Source organism: Topomyia yanbarensis, chromosome 3 (assembly GCF_030247195.1).
Source record: "Topomyia yanbarensis strain Yona2022 chromosome 3, ASM3024719v1, whole genome shotgun sequence".
Taxonomy (NCBI): domain Eukaryota; kingdom Metazoa; phylum Arthropoda; class Insecta; order Diptera; family Culicidae; genus Topomyia; species Topomyia yanbarensis.
The window spans coordinates 267887321-267901427 of NC_080672.1; the positions used below are offsets into that span (position 1 = coordinate 267887321).

Genomic DNA, 14107 nt, shown 5'->3' on the forward strand with positions numbered 1-14107 from the left:
CTGTTATCACACACTGTTCAGGTTCAATTGAGGCTACGAAATCCATTACAGTGCTAAATATTGCCAATCGATAAGCAAACAATCGAAGTAGTCGAAATAACAATGTAATACCAACACAGAAATGCTTCTCAAATAGTCATGATTACATTGCACACCCACGTACATCAACGACAACAACAGATCACGCTGTCAGCATGCGGCTTCCGCGCGAAAACCATATATGTCACCGAAAAGCTAATAAACAACTATACATTTACCAGCGGTATGTAATTCCGTACTGTTTATAATTGAATTAACATCCATTTCACATGGAAGTGAATTGTGCGCCCTCTGATCCATTCCCGCAGAACCAAGCTGGCAGACAGGCAGTCGCATTATCGGCTGTCTTGTTATTGCACATACTATTCTAACCAGATTTGGCTGCGATTCACAGATGCACAACCGTAGGGCATTGGCAACAGTCCACAGCAAATGTATGACATAAACTACCGATTTAGCTGTATTTATGTAGAGGCACAGTTGCTGTCAACAACAAAATCATATTCGACATAATTGAAACGTTTTGTTTATGCGTACAGGACAGATACAATGGTTTTTATCGCACTAGGTATAATAAGTGCTCAATTACAGATAAGGTGGGGATGCTTGATATGAGTCCACCTTCTTCGAAGAGCGGCGTTCAAGTTATTCATTTTCTATGTGAAAACAAATTAACAACATCAAACTTAATTAGGCATCACTGATACTTTAATGCAGGAACAATAACACCAGTGTAATCAACAATCTTCAAAAATATGAAAAATGTTTAAGAAAGTTAAGACACAGAGGCGTCCACGATTTTATCACCGCCAAAATAAAGGTGAAGCCATATCCCATTAAATGACAGTAGTCACGTGTGTCCTTGCCCCTCGTTCGAAGAAAACGAAGACATACTAGTCAACTAGTACACCGACCTCGCCCAGTACACCACCCATTCACACACACACACTACCACTTTCGAGCACTGCGGGGTTACAACCTCGCGACGAGCAGCTGCAGGATGACAAAAAGATTTTCGCGCGCACGCCGCGATAATTCTTAATCGCTTGCGACCGTTTCTCACACTAAATAGCTCAAATATACCATTCAAGGGAGAGATGACTATATCTTACACCGCACCGTCAAGCCCACATCCGATTTCCGCGTGATTCGTCACATTACCGCAGTTTAGCGAAAGACCGGTACTGTACGTACATATATACATGCAAACCCAGGTTACTTGAATTGGAAGCGAACTGGCTAATTGCGAGCAGCGATTTTTCATATTTTCCTACTATATTTACCGATGGTGATATTTTTTTCTTGCCGTCATTTGCTTTCGTCATTCATTTTTGTACAATATGTAAACAAGATTTGTCTTACTTGGCATTACAAACCAATCCATAGTTGATCTTTAGGCAAATTAATGTTATTCCCGATTTATTTACAGCTGATTGGTCAATGGTAGGGTGACCATATCGAGCGAGTAAAAACCCAACACAGTCGATAAAGCCCCTGTCACTCACCCCCCTCCCCACAAAATTTACTCGAACGTGCTTGGCGAAATTTTCTCCAGGTTTTTGTTAGTCATGAGACATTTCTGGAGATCTGGAGGACCGAGCTCGGCTAAATTGTCTTTCGTGTGATTTCATTCACCTATAGTACTTATTCGAATTGACACAAACGAAGTACCACATAAGCAGCGAAGGTTGCAAGAAGTCGTTGGAGAAATCTGCAATCGTCAATTGAGCTGATGGGAGGAAATATTTGAGATCGTCTGCGAAGGATCGGATTTTCAGCGCTAAAAACAAGTCATTCAAGTAAAACAGAAATAGCAACGGTCCCCATTAGCTTCTCTGGGCTATTCCTGGCGTGGAAGTAAAAGAGAGTGGTTGGCAATCTACAATGACAACCAATATCTCTCGATCTGAGTGCTAGCATCAACATTGTTATATCACGGTTCACTCTGTCAAAAGTGGCAGCAAGGTCGGTGTAAATTATATAAGTTTGAGCGCGACGTTCCATACTCACTGTTATGTAGGATGTTATATACAACAGGTTAGAATATTCTAACGAATTCCAACTAAACCACAGACAACTGTGGTATAACTTTGTCAGTAATTTTTAAATCTCTTTGTGGTCAGTTGTCAATTCAGTCAAACTCACCTATTAAATAAAATAGCGATGGTTCTGGTTGGTTTGGTTTGTAAACACTATTTAAAAAGTTCACTTTGAAAGTAATAAACAAAGATGGAAAAATCAGAAGGGGCTTGTTTTCAACCAAGAAACTTCATTACTGGCATGAGTTCAATGGTAGCAGAATTCTGACATCGCTTTTTGAAATCTTGTGATATTGTAACGGATAGCTGCGGTCCGCCAGATTTTCTTCAAGCACATCTTTTCAATTAAATATCAATTCTTCAAAAGGGCTAATGAGATTTTTGTAAACAAACTTATTTTGCTCATTATTCCACTGTCGAGTTGAATTTCATGAAAGATACACATGAACCGGTACAGCTTTACCCTTGGTAGAATCAACTTCAAATGTCTTCTGTGTTCAAATTATAACAAAATAAGGGAAATCAGCAAAATAAAAGTTTGTTTATAAATCTTAGTAGCGCTATTCAAAAGTAGATATGGAATTTGCTTATTAGACAAAAATTTACGACTCTACAGTCAAAATAAAATTGAACACTACGATTTATAACGTTCAAACGTTTCGCTCGTTGTGTTCGGTCTTCTTCAGTGGAAATTATCTGTATTACAATACAATACAGATAACCACCACTGAAGGAGACCGAAAACAACGAAAGTCGTAAAAATACCAAACATGTTAAAAGAGAAGGTTAAAAACAAAACACAATGAAGATATATTTTAGGCTTGCAGAAAAACCAGGACAAATCAAGCGTTTTCCTCGACATCCCAGGACCCCAAAACAGTCAATTGAAAACCAGGACGTATGGTCAGTGGTCACCCTAGGTTATCTAACGCGTATAATCTTCAGCATTCCACTTGTTCATAGCCGCTGGATTATAGATTTACATTTAAAAAAAAAAAAAAGGAACGCCCTCTGGTAATCAATTTTACGATAATTGAACCTTCGAAAATAAGGCTTGTTCGCGACAAAATCTGGACACCTAAAACCACATAGATCTCTTGTATTTCAAGAAAAATGAATTATTTCTCCCAAATACAGAAATATATCTCTTCTATCTAAAAATATATAAAACGTTAACATGCAGAACGCGCTTTCAAAAAATAGCGCCTAAAGAAGAGCGTGTTAGAAAAGCAATGTTGCCCAGCCCAAACGAAAATCAGGAATATCTAATCAGAATACTTTTGAAAAAGCTTGGCTGATCTGTAAGTTCTGTTCACAGTGTTTCAATATCGGCTAAAACTCGATTGCCAATAGCTACGAATAAACGAAATGCAAAAAACAGACTTAAGAAATGACCAAATGGATTCGATAGTGAGACAAACATTCAGTTACAAGATACCTTGGACAATTTGTCTGCTTGGGCTCTCCAGCTGGGTATCGAGTTCTCCACGGAGAAAACTGAGCTAGTCGTATTTTCTAGAAAGCGTGAACCAGCGCAACTACAGCTTCAATTAATGGATCAAACTATTGCTCAGGCTTCAACATTCAAATATCTCGGGGTATGGTTCGACTCTAAAGGTACCTGGGGATGTCACATTAGGTATCTGAAACAGAAGTGCCAACGAAGGATCAACTTTTTCCGTACAATAACTGGAACATGGTGGGGTGCCCATCCAGGAGACCTAATCAGGCTGTACCAAACAACGATATTATCAGTGTTGGAGTACGGATGTTTCTGCTTTCGCTCCGCTGCGAACATACACTTCATCAAACTGGAGCGAGTCCAGTATCGTTGATTACGTATTGCCTTGGGTTGCATGCACTCGACCCATACGATGAGTCTCGAAGTGCTGGTGGGCGTTCTTCCGCTGAAAAATCGGTTCTGGGACCTCTCATATCGATTGCTCATTCGATGCGATATTCTGAACCCATTGGTGATTGCAAATTGCGAAAGGCTTGTCGAGCTTAATTCTCAGACCCGATTCATGTCCTTGTACTTCGATTACATGGCACAGAACATTCATCTACGTATAACGTCAACAGTGCTCATCTCTTAGATACTTCTGATCCAACTGTATTTTTCGATACATCCATGAAGGAAGAGATTTGTGGAATTCCGGATCATATTCGCCCACAAGTGGTCCCAAATATTTTCTATAACAAATACCATCAAATCGACTGCGCCAAAATGTTCTACACTGACGGATCAATTCTCGACGGGTCCATAGGCTTCGGTATCTTCAACGAAAATCTTGCTGCCTCATTCAAACTCAATGATCCTGCTTCAATTTACGTCGCAGAATTAGCTGCCATTCAGTATACTCTCGGGATCATTGACACCCTGCCCTCAGACCATTACTTCATCGTTTCGGATAGTCTCAGCTCCATTGAGGCCATCCGTGCGGCGAAGCCTGGAAAGCACTCACCGTATTTCCTGGGGAAAATACGGGAATATCTGAGTGCTTTATCCGAAAAATCTTACCAGATTACCTTGGTTTGGGTCCCGTCACATTGTTCTATTGCGGGCAATGAGAAGGCGGACTCTTTAGCCAAGGTGGGCGCATTAGAAGGCGACACTTACGAAAGACCAATTTGCTTCAACGAATTTTTCAGTATCTCTCGTCAGAGGACGCTCGATAGTTGGCAAACCTCATGGAGCAATGGGCATCTGGGACGGTGGCTACATTCCATTATCCCGAAGGTATCAACGAATGCTTGGTTTAAGGGGTTGGATGTGAACCGGGACTTTATTCGTACGATGTCAAGGATCATGTCCAACCATTACTCGTTTGACGCGCATCTCCATCGTATAGGGCTTGCTGAAAGTAATCATTGTTTGTGAGAACGGCTATCACGACATCGAGCATGTTGTTTGGCTGTGCGTAGAGTACTGTGTTGCCAGGTCCCAACTAATAGATTCCCTTCGGGCCCGAGGTAGATCACCCTATGTGCCAGTCCGGGACGTCCTAGCAAGCCGTGACCACCCCTATATTTTTCTTATCTATATCTTTTTGAAAACTATTGATGTCCAAGTTTAATACATTTTCCCCTCTCTCATTTACAGTAGAATCTCACCAACCTATCCCTGTATCTACAATATGGCATTGCTTCACGAGTCTTCGGTGCATACCCTTCTTGATAATCGTCTATCCAGAACATCATGACATACCTCACATGCAGATGATATAGAGTGCCAATAATTATCCGAAATATCGACCCTCCCCTCGCCCCTGCGATTACAGGCTGGAAACTACAACACTACAACAAAGTGTGCATATCCGCCACAATGATCAATCAGCAAACGACGATGTCAATTACACAATATGTAGCCCACTTCCTACCTTTTCCCTTTACTTACATAAGAAGGGAGCAAGCCGCCCCTAAATACGACTTTCCCTTCCCCCACTAACATGTAACATGTAATAAAAAAAAATGAATTATCGGCCTCGTTAGGCTACAGCATTTGGGCCCAAATAAACGTATTTAAGATAAAAAAAACATTCAGTTGCTAGGAAAATGAAAATGCCAAAAATCTTTGTGCATAATTTGAAGCATTATTAACCCATTAATGCCCAACCTACTATAAAAAATAGCTAATAAGTATTACTCTAATTGTTTTAGCGTTATTCTATAGAGCTAAGGTCTCGGCAGGACTCCCCATCAGAATCACTCACTACAATTGCAGACGAGACGGGAAATGTCACCCACTAAAACACTGCTTAAGACCAATTGCAGCGTACCGTGATTCTGAATGAGATATTCATTGTACGGGTCAGATATGTGCAGGCGTAGGAACTTCGCGATCGCGTGTATCATCGCGAACGACTCTAGCGTTTGTACGTTAACGCGTTCAATCACGTGTGCTAACGTAAATGTAATTTCGCGTGTATAAATTCTATTTTATGACTGTGTTTCCTTTTGCATATTCACGTGTGCTCTTAGATGATCGCGCGCGTATCGTGAATCTAGTACTTTGTTTTCGGTGTACGGCTCAGATGCTAGAAGTAAGTGAGTTCTTCCATATCACTAGAACGTTATTTTTGGATTGGTTCAACTGAATGTATGGACCTAAGTTGCTAGGACGGAGCGTTTTTCGTGGGTGACCGAATCATAATCGTGCGAACACGGGCGTTTGTGGATTCGCGTTTAAGACCGCGTTTGAAACTTTGTAAGTACATACTAAAACGTTCGGGATCGCGGGTTAGGTGTGCGTGGATAATCGCGAAGGGCAAGCGATCATATTTCAACGTGTTTGTCACATGTGCCCGCGTGTATGTGACTTCGCGTGTATAAATTCGATTTTAAACCGTGTTCCCAGTCATGTTACCATGGAACGTGTTATCTAGACTTCTGATACCGGGAATTTGTAGGGATTTTGAAGGTTTAAGTTTGATAACATATTTGAAAATTTATATGAGATATGAGCGTCATTATTTGTGGTCCACTTAAAGGCATTGGACCAATGCTACTGGGGCCGAGGATAGGGACTTCCGGACGTAACCGATTCATGATCGCACGAACATAGGCATTTGTAGGTAGAGACCGCGTTTGTGCATTTCTATGTCCTAAAACGTTCACTGTTTCCGGCATGTTTTCCTGCTTACGAGATCGTAGGCGTAGGTGTGCGTGGACGATCGCGAAGAAATCGAGCGTTTGTATGTTAACGTGTTTGTCGCGTGTGCTAGCGCGTAAGTAAATTCGTGTTATTTTCTATAACTGTGAAACCATTCGCCTGTTCTTGAATGATCGCGAGCGGACCGTGAATCTGATACTTAATTTTTAGTGTACGGTTCAGATCCTACAAGAGAGTAAGTTCTACTAATTCAGTAGAGTTCCTGGTTATGTCGCCATGGAACGTGTTGTCTAGTGTATATGAGCGTTATTTTTTGTCCATCTGAAGGCATGAGGCTAGTCTGCTAGGATCGAGGGTAGAGAGTTCCGGACGGGCCAGATTCATGATCGCGCGAGCGGTAGGTTAAAACATTCACTTAATTACCGGGGTGTTTTAATGTTGCCAAGATCGCGAGCCTAAGTATGTGTGGATGATTGCAATAGCGTGTTCGTGTTTATGACCAGGTTTGTGCAATCGCGAGGGCCACGATTGTGAGTATATATGAGAGCATATGTAATTTATTCTGTTAGTGAGTGTTAGTATAAATTTAAGATATAAATGAAGTTAAAACACAAATATTGATTATTTTTAGTATGCATGAATAATGTTAAGACAGAGTAAACTGATCTATAAAGTGGGAAATATAAAGATTTTCTATACTATTGAGTAGATGACAATATATTAGCTACAGAAATAGATATTACAGGCATCCAAACTCCTTTTAGGTGTTCGGTGATGTGCTTCGCCTAGATTGGATTTCATCAAATACTACGTGTTTCAGTCGGATAGTTGAGCATTAATTAGTGGCTGTATAGTATGTTTAAGAAAGAGGCTCCACCCATAAGAGATTGTCATCCCTGCTTCTGAAAACAGCGAATCCGATTCGTTATAGACGATTGTTACTCGCCATCTTCACGAACCAGAGCAACAGCTTGAGAGAGTTAAGAGATAAAAAGATGGGTGGGTAATGTCTAGGACATAACCGGAGTGTCGTGACTACTCGTTTGACTTGTAATTCAAATCGAATGATACTCAATGAAATATGTGGGAATGTTTCAAGTTATTCTTTATAATAATTATGGTGGATCTGAAAAGAACCTTTGTTGTTGGCGTCTGCGTTGATAGGGGATGCGCTGGATTCTAAGCTCGTTGAGACATTCATTCATGAAATGAACAATTTTCTTGCTTTGAAATATCAATGTTAAAATCTCTCGAAACAACCATCGGAATCTTTTCCGTACAGAAATGAACACGCTTAGCGAAAAACTAGGGGCGGGTAATGTCCGGGACATAACCGCGATGGTCATATTCTTAAAATTCTGCTTGTATCTCCTTCAAATGGCTAAATTTTGCGCATTAAGTTCGATTCACCGGGCTCAGCGAAATTTTCCTGGGGATCCCGTTCGTTAGTATATTCAGCAAAACAATTTTATTACCGAGTTCTCCGCGTTGAATACAGGTCAATAATTTCATATAATGATTTCAACATGCAGACAATGTACATGTATGACAGGTGGGAGTGTTCTGAAGTGGTTTTAGTGGAGGTAACAACATAAAATCATGTATTGGACATTTTACAATGATTCTCCTTAACCCTGCAAAACCACGTGGTTGGCAGCAGAGGGTTAAGTTGTTTGGAAGAGATGACAGTTAATATATGATAACTAAAAATATAAAATTGTTCTATAAATTGCAAAGTTATTGCCGCGTTGACCTGAAAATTTGTCATTTCATTCATAAAGGAACAATCATTGAAATTATGTCAATTTATGCTTTGCAAGATTTGAAATAACTTCGAAGTGTGGTCACGACACCCCTGTTATGTCATATACATTACCAACCCATCTTTTCATCATTCGTTTTGGTGTAGCTTTCGCTTAGTGGTAGAGTTGCCACATTCACTGATTTTTTTGGAAGGATTTGCAAAAACCTTCGGGTTTGTAGATAAGAAAAACATTTTCTGATTCACTGGTAAAAGTACAGAATTACCAAGCGCAAACTTAATACCAGTTAATAAAAGAAACTTTCTAATTAAATTCTTTTTCCATTTTGTCTTCGTCCTAATAAGGACGGTTTGTGGATAACTATGTTGATACAAGACGGGAATCTTTTAAAACAATTCAAACCTTGCCGACGATTGTTTTTACTGCGTACATCCGTACGATCTTTCCCCTTTCGCAGCTCACACCGAATGAGCACGGTTTTCATCATGGTGTTCCTATTTATTGACTTTACAATGCAGATGGAAGGACGTCCTTTTGTTCGATAAATGAAAATATTTTCATCATTCGTTTTGGTGTAGCTTTCGCTTAGTGGCAGAGTTGGCACATTCACTGATTTTCTTGGAAGGATTTGCAAAAACCTTCGGGTTTGTAAATTAGAAAAACATTTTCTTATGATTCACTGGTAAAAGTACAGAATTACCAAGCGCAAACTTAATACCAGTTAATAAAAGAAACTTTCTAATTAAATTCTTTTTCCATTTTGTATTCGTCCTAATAAGGACGGTTTGTAGATAACTATGTTGATACAAGACGGGAATCTTTTAAAATAATTCAAACCTTGCCGACGATTGTTTTTACTGCGTACATCCATACGATCTTTCCCCTTTCGCAGCTCACACCGAATGAGTACGCTTTGCAGCCTTCGATGTTTTGGTGGCATTTTTAGTGGCAGTTACTACCGCCTTTTCAGTGACTGCGTTTCTTAGCCTTTGGCTTTTTGGACTTCTCACCGCCACCACCTCCACCAACGTTTTTCTTCTTCTCTCCGATGGTAGCTGATTTGATTGGTCGTCCGATGCAGCTTCTCACGACCACGCACGTCTGTTATGCACTGCGTCTTACACACGTCTGGCTTAGAGAAAAGCTGCGACACCCCTATTTATAGGTTTTATCATTAATGTTGATTTCATTTAAAGTAGTTTTCGAACTATTTAAACAAATTTTATATAGCAAAGAACGCATTGGTAGCAAGCATTGAACGTTTTCCTTCCGATTTATGAAACAAGATTGGCAATCCGTTTTGTAGAAGAAAAGTTAATAAGGTTCAAAATGTACGTAACGCTTTCGCTAATATGCACTACTATCGCTTGTCGCTCGTTCTCGTGGCGTGCATGAGCCTTTCCTTTCCGTCCGACTTCTAATGGCTTAACCAAAATTAACATCCCGGCTTTCCCCCACCAACTGCTCTCGTCAAGCAACCCAATACGAATAATCATAGGAACAAACATGTAGTGGACCTTTATATAAACTTTTCATTATTTTATTGTTCATTTGCTGCACCATTTTGACGGCTCTGTGCGGGATGGGCTGAAAATTTTCACTTTTCCGAGTCGTTTTCGAAAGATTTTTCAAAACACTATTATTCCGTTGATAATGAATATCCTACATATTCCAAAATTTAATACAACATTGGTACAAATATTTTCGACAAAATGCCGAAGAAATTGATTAAATCCATTCAGTACAACAAAAGATATAAGCGTTCAAAATCTTACATCATTTTTCTTCCGAAATTTTGAAAAGGGGCCCCTATATTGAAAGGTAAGTCGTTAGTCACGACAAAATACCCACCTTCAGTCTGATCATCAGACTGATGACAGTCCATTGATCTGAATTGAATGAATCGATCACTATGCCCAAGATCAAATGAGTCTTCGACCAGAACCAATATGTCCACCCATTCAAAAGCAAAAACATCCAAATTAACTGTCCGCCAAAACACTTGATCTAATGATTATTAGTCGAGATCCAGAGATAAAAAACCATCACTCGGTCTGATCTCCCACTCTTATCCACCACCCAAGGGTACGCGCCTTTAGTCTCATCACCGAAGCCTAGGGACATTCACCACCGTGGACTATCCGACTATATCATGACAAAAACGGGAGCTTACTAAACAGACACTGGCAACGAGAGAAACTCCGCCACCAGGGATCTTTCAGTCGGAGTAGGGTGAGTTCATTGCCGGGGACTATCCTACTGGATCGGGGTAAGACCGAGAGCTGAATGATTCTCTGAAATAAGAGCTAAATGGCGACGTAGTAGATGGAGATGGAAAGCAAGATGAGAGTTGCGTTGCGTTGCGTTGCGTTGTGACGATGATTTTGGCGGATTGCACACTGACTTCATCATGTTTGACTGCTGATTATCTAATAAGAGTTGCTTAGGAAGTGGTAAGTAGGAATTCATACCAATCCGACCCATATTAAAACCTCAACAGCATGATAGCCATCATTGCCGGCCGCCCCCATCTCCATCGTTCACGGGGAAGGATAAAGGATAAGGTAGACAGGAAGTGTTGATGCTCCACCTACTTAACGGAAGGACGACGATTCATCAGACTCTTCCATAGGTGTCGCGGAGTTGGTGGTTTGGAAGGGTATCAGGTCTAGGATTCGCTCCAAGCAAACGATGCGACCTGTAAAGCATATTTTATTAGGTAGTTGTTTAGTTAGTCTTCGAGTGCACGATCACTCGAAAAAGAGATGATCTTGTTTAGTTTTTGGTTATTTTTAAACTCTGGGCAGCCGGCTACCGAGAGTATACTATGTTCCCTAAACAAAAACAATTTGAACTCCACACAGCCGATCGTGGGAGTATTGCCTGGAAAAGCTAATCTTATCTGCGTAATGGGCCGGATCACTATTTATTGCAACAGTATTTGGACAGAACTCGCTACTTCTTCTCTACGATATATTTATTGGCTTGAAAACTACCAAGTGACAGCATATTATACTGGCAAAAATAGCGCGAGATGTTATAAATCAAGGAAAGTATTTCTTATTTTCCATATCGGATTGTTTGTGGAATACAAGTATACGAGCGATAATACCGAACACTGAAGGGAAATATAAAGGATTGTTAATCTGATGCACGGGCTTGTTAGCAATAACGGAGCTTTAAATTAGGTTCATAAAAACAGACGCGGCGAATTTTCAATACGTATTGAGCCGTGTTCATAGATACTAGTCAGATTAGTCGTATTGGGGCTAATTTCCGATCAACTATTCATTTTTACGGCAATGTTTTCTCGACTAGATCTGTTCGCACCCTCTCATTCTGTTCGCACCCTCTCATTCTGCGGTCTAAGGACCAAATGTCATCAATAGACTTAGAATCGCGTGGAGGCATGAGATAGGAAACTTGTAAGAATTTTGCTATCCCACCGTTTGACTACCAGAATGGATGGGAGAACAGTAATACTAGCAAATACCGACTACCATAAGAGCGGTGCAAATTTGAACGAGTGACGTAGAGTACTGCACTGAAAAAAGGACCAGGAGTGCGATTTTACGAAGTTTTAGCTTCCGATGGCCCTACATTTTCTGACAAAGTGAAGTTCTTGAATGTTGAGATTTTTATTACTGTTTAGAAAAGCAAAAATATCATAAAGCTAGTGTCAGGCCTTCATGAGACCTCAAGAAGTCACTTTTGGAGGTATTCGTAAATGTAGATTTGTCGGTAGACGGTTCCAAATATAATAGAAAAATACCTAATTTAACACAACTACAGATCACTTGCAACATAAAAAGCTTTTTGTGAAATTCGACAGCTCCATCTTAGGCCAATTCAATAAATTTCCTGCATGAAAGTTTCCATTTTTTAAAAACGGTTTTTAAGCCAAAGCTTTGGAAGTTAAACCTTGGCGTGGAAGTGCCGGTATATTAATATATTCTGTTACTTAGTGTAGAATTAGATTTCGTCATTTACGGCTAATATACAACCGCCAGAAGAAACTTAAAACGTTGGTACACAATCAAGAAAGGCGAATCAGAAAAGGTATATGTCAGTGATTCACTAAATACAGACTGGAAAGAGGGTAATATGGAAAACCTTAAGGTCCGCCCAGATTAAGTCTTCGGTACGGAACAAAACCTCGGCCTAGGAACTCCTAGCATGTTGTTAGTCGCCTCTTACGACATGGGAGCAGTTCCCAGAGGTTCTATTCTTGGTTGAAATAGTGCAAAAAGATTTCAGCCCGCCGGACACCACACGGCTTAGAGATGGAAAGCAAGATGAGAGTCGAGACTAAAGTAACTCAAAGCTTGAACCGTTTCATGGATCAAGTGAGGCTCCAAGATAGCTGCGGAAACCTAAAATAGAAGTCACGTAAGATCATCACTAGAACCTGTCGACGATTCACAGCATAAATGAATAGTACTTGCGATTGGACTTGTGTTCGTTCGAGTGGACGTTCAAAACCGAAAACAACACTAACAAAAAATAGTGGTTAGATGCCAAATGACGACAAATTGTTCGCAAACATAGTGAAAGTAAAAGAGCTCCCTACAATCATTACGTTTAAACACAATCGATTCTGTAAAAATCAATGATAATTCTTCAAAGGACTGAAGAGATTTTTGTAAACGAACTTGTTTGGCTCATTATTCCACATTTTTACCTTTCATAGAACCAATTTCAAATGTTTTCGATGTTGAAATTATTGCAAATTAGCAAAACAAGTTAATATGGAAATGTAAACAAACCGAACACACCACCAAAAGTCAACGCAGATCATATCTAAAAACTATCATTGTTTATTGTAAATTATTTTGCTTATAGTTTGTTTTACTTCTTTTTAAGAAGCTGCTAGCGTAAAAATTCAAAGGAATGGTCAAAGATCCGCACAATACAAAGGTGGATCAATGAACTGCGGGTAACGGGAAATTGTAAATATAATTGGTCAAGCGTACAAGATTATAAAGCTAACCCATGCTTTTGTCGTTTTCAATGGCAACTAACTGGATTTCGATACGTTTATTATAATAAACATAGTATTAATCATTAGATCGGCATTCCCATCGGTTCTGAAATATAAAACCATCAGAAACTTACCACTGATAGCGAACGAGTTCACTGCGGAGGAGCCATTGTCCGACGGAATTTCCACAACATTGTCAGCGCAATCCGGCTCTTCACCGACGGAACGATGCATTTTCACGCGTCGCGAACACGCCACGAACCGATTTATCCCGAAAAACACCGAAAAATACGAAAATTTTCACTATTTTACGCGTCACACGATCGATAACAAATACTTTTTCCACTCCCGTTCCCGTTAGAAACATGGGGTCAGTGCTGGCAGATCAACAAAATAATGTGTATACACCTTAATGTTATATTTTTCGATGTCAATTGGCAGATTGTAAGGCGTTTGTCCCGCAGATAACCATCATTTCTAATAAAGAGTTGCTGTCAAATTGGTTTGATTGCATTCTATTTCTATTTTTTGTTTATAGATATATAGATAGTGCGGCAAAAATGTTGAATGTTTTTTTTTATTTTTGTTTTCACAAGTTAACGTAAGTTAACGGATTTTTGATTGGATGTCATAGTTTTAGAGTAATTCGTGACTATGGGAGAATTTTTTTCTT

At 39.9% G+C, this 14107-nt stretch overlaps 1 protein-coding gene across 6 annotated transcripts in view; it reads right to left on the bottom strand.

The window, feature by feature from the left end:
- The window catches only part of LOC131689849 (protein furry), a 411320-nt gene extending 397517 nt beyond the window's left edge, over positions 1-13803 (bottom strand). For 4 of the 6 annotated variants that reach the window (XM_058975189.1, XM_058975188.1, XM_058975187.1 and 1 more), the window contains exon 1: positions 13569-13803. In XM_058975189.1, coding sequence (XP_058831172.1) covers positions 13569-13668 — 100 coding nt within the window. In that variant the 5' untranslated portion in view covers positions 13669-13803. Of the gene's footprint in view, positions 1-991; positions 1092-13568 lie in introns of those variants that run through there. The other 2 variants (XM_058975185.1, XM_058975186.1) reach the window with 2 other exon arrangements.
- Positions 13804-14107: the final 304 nt, after the last annotated feature.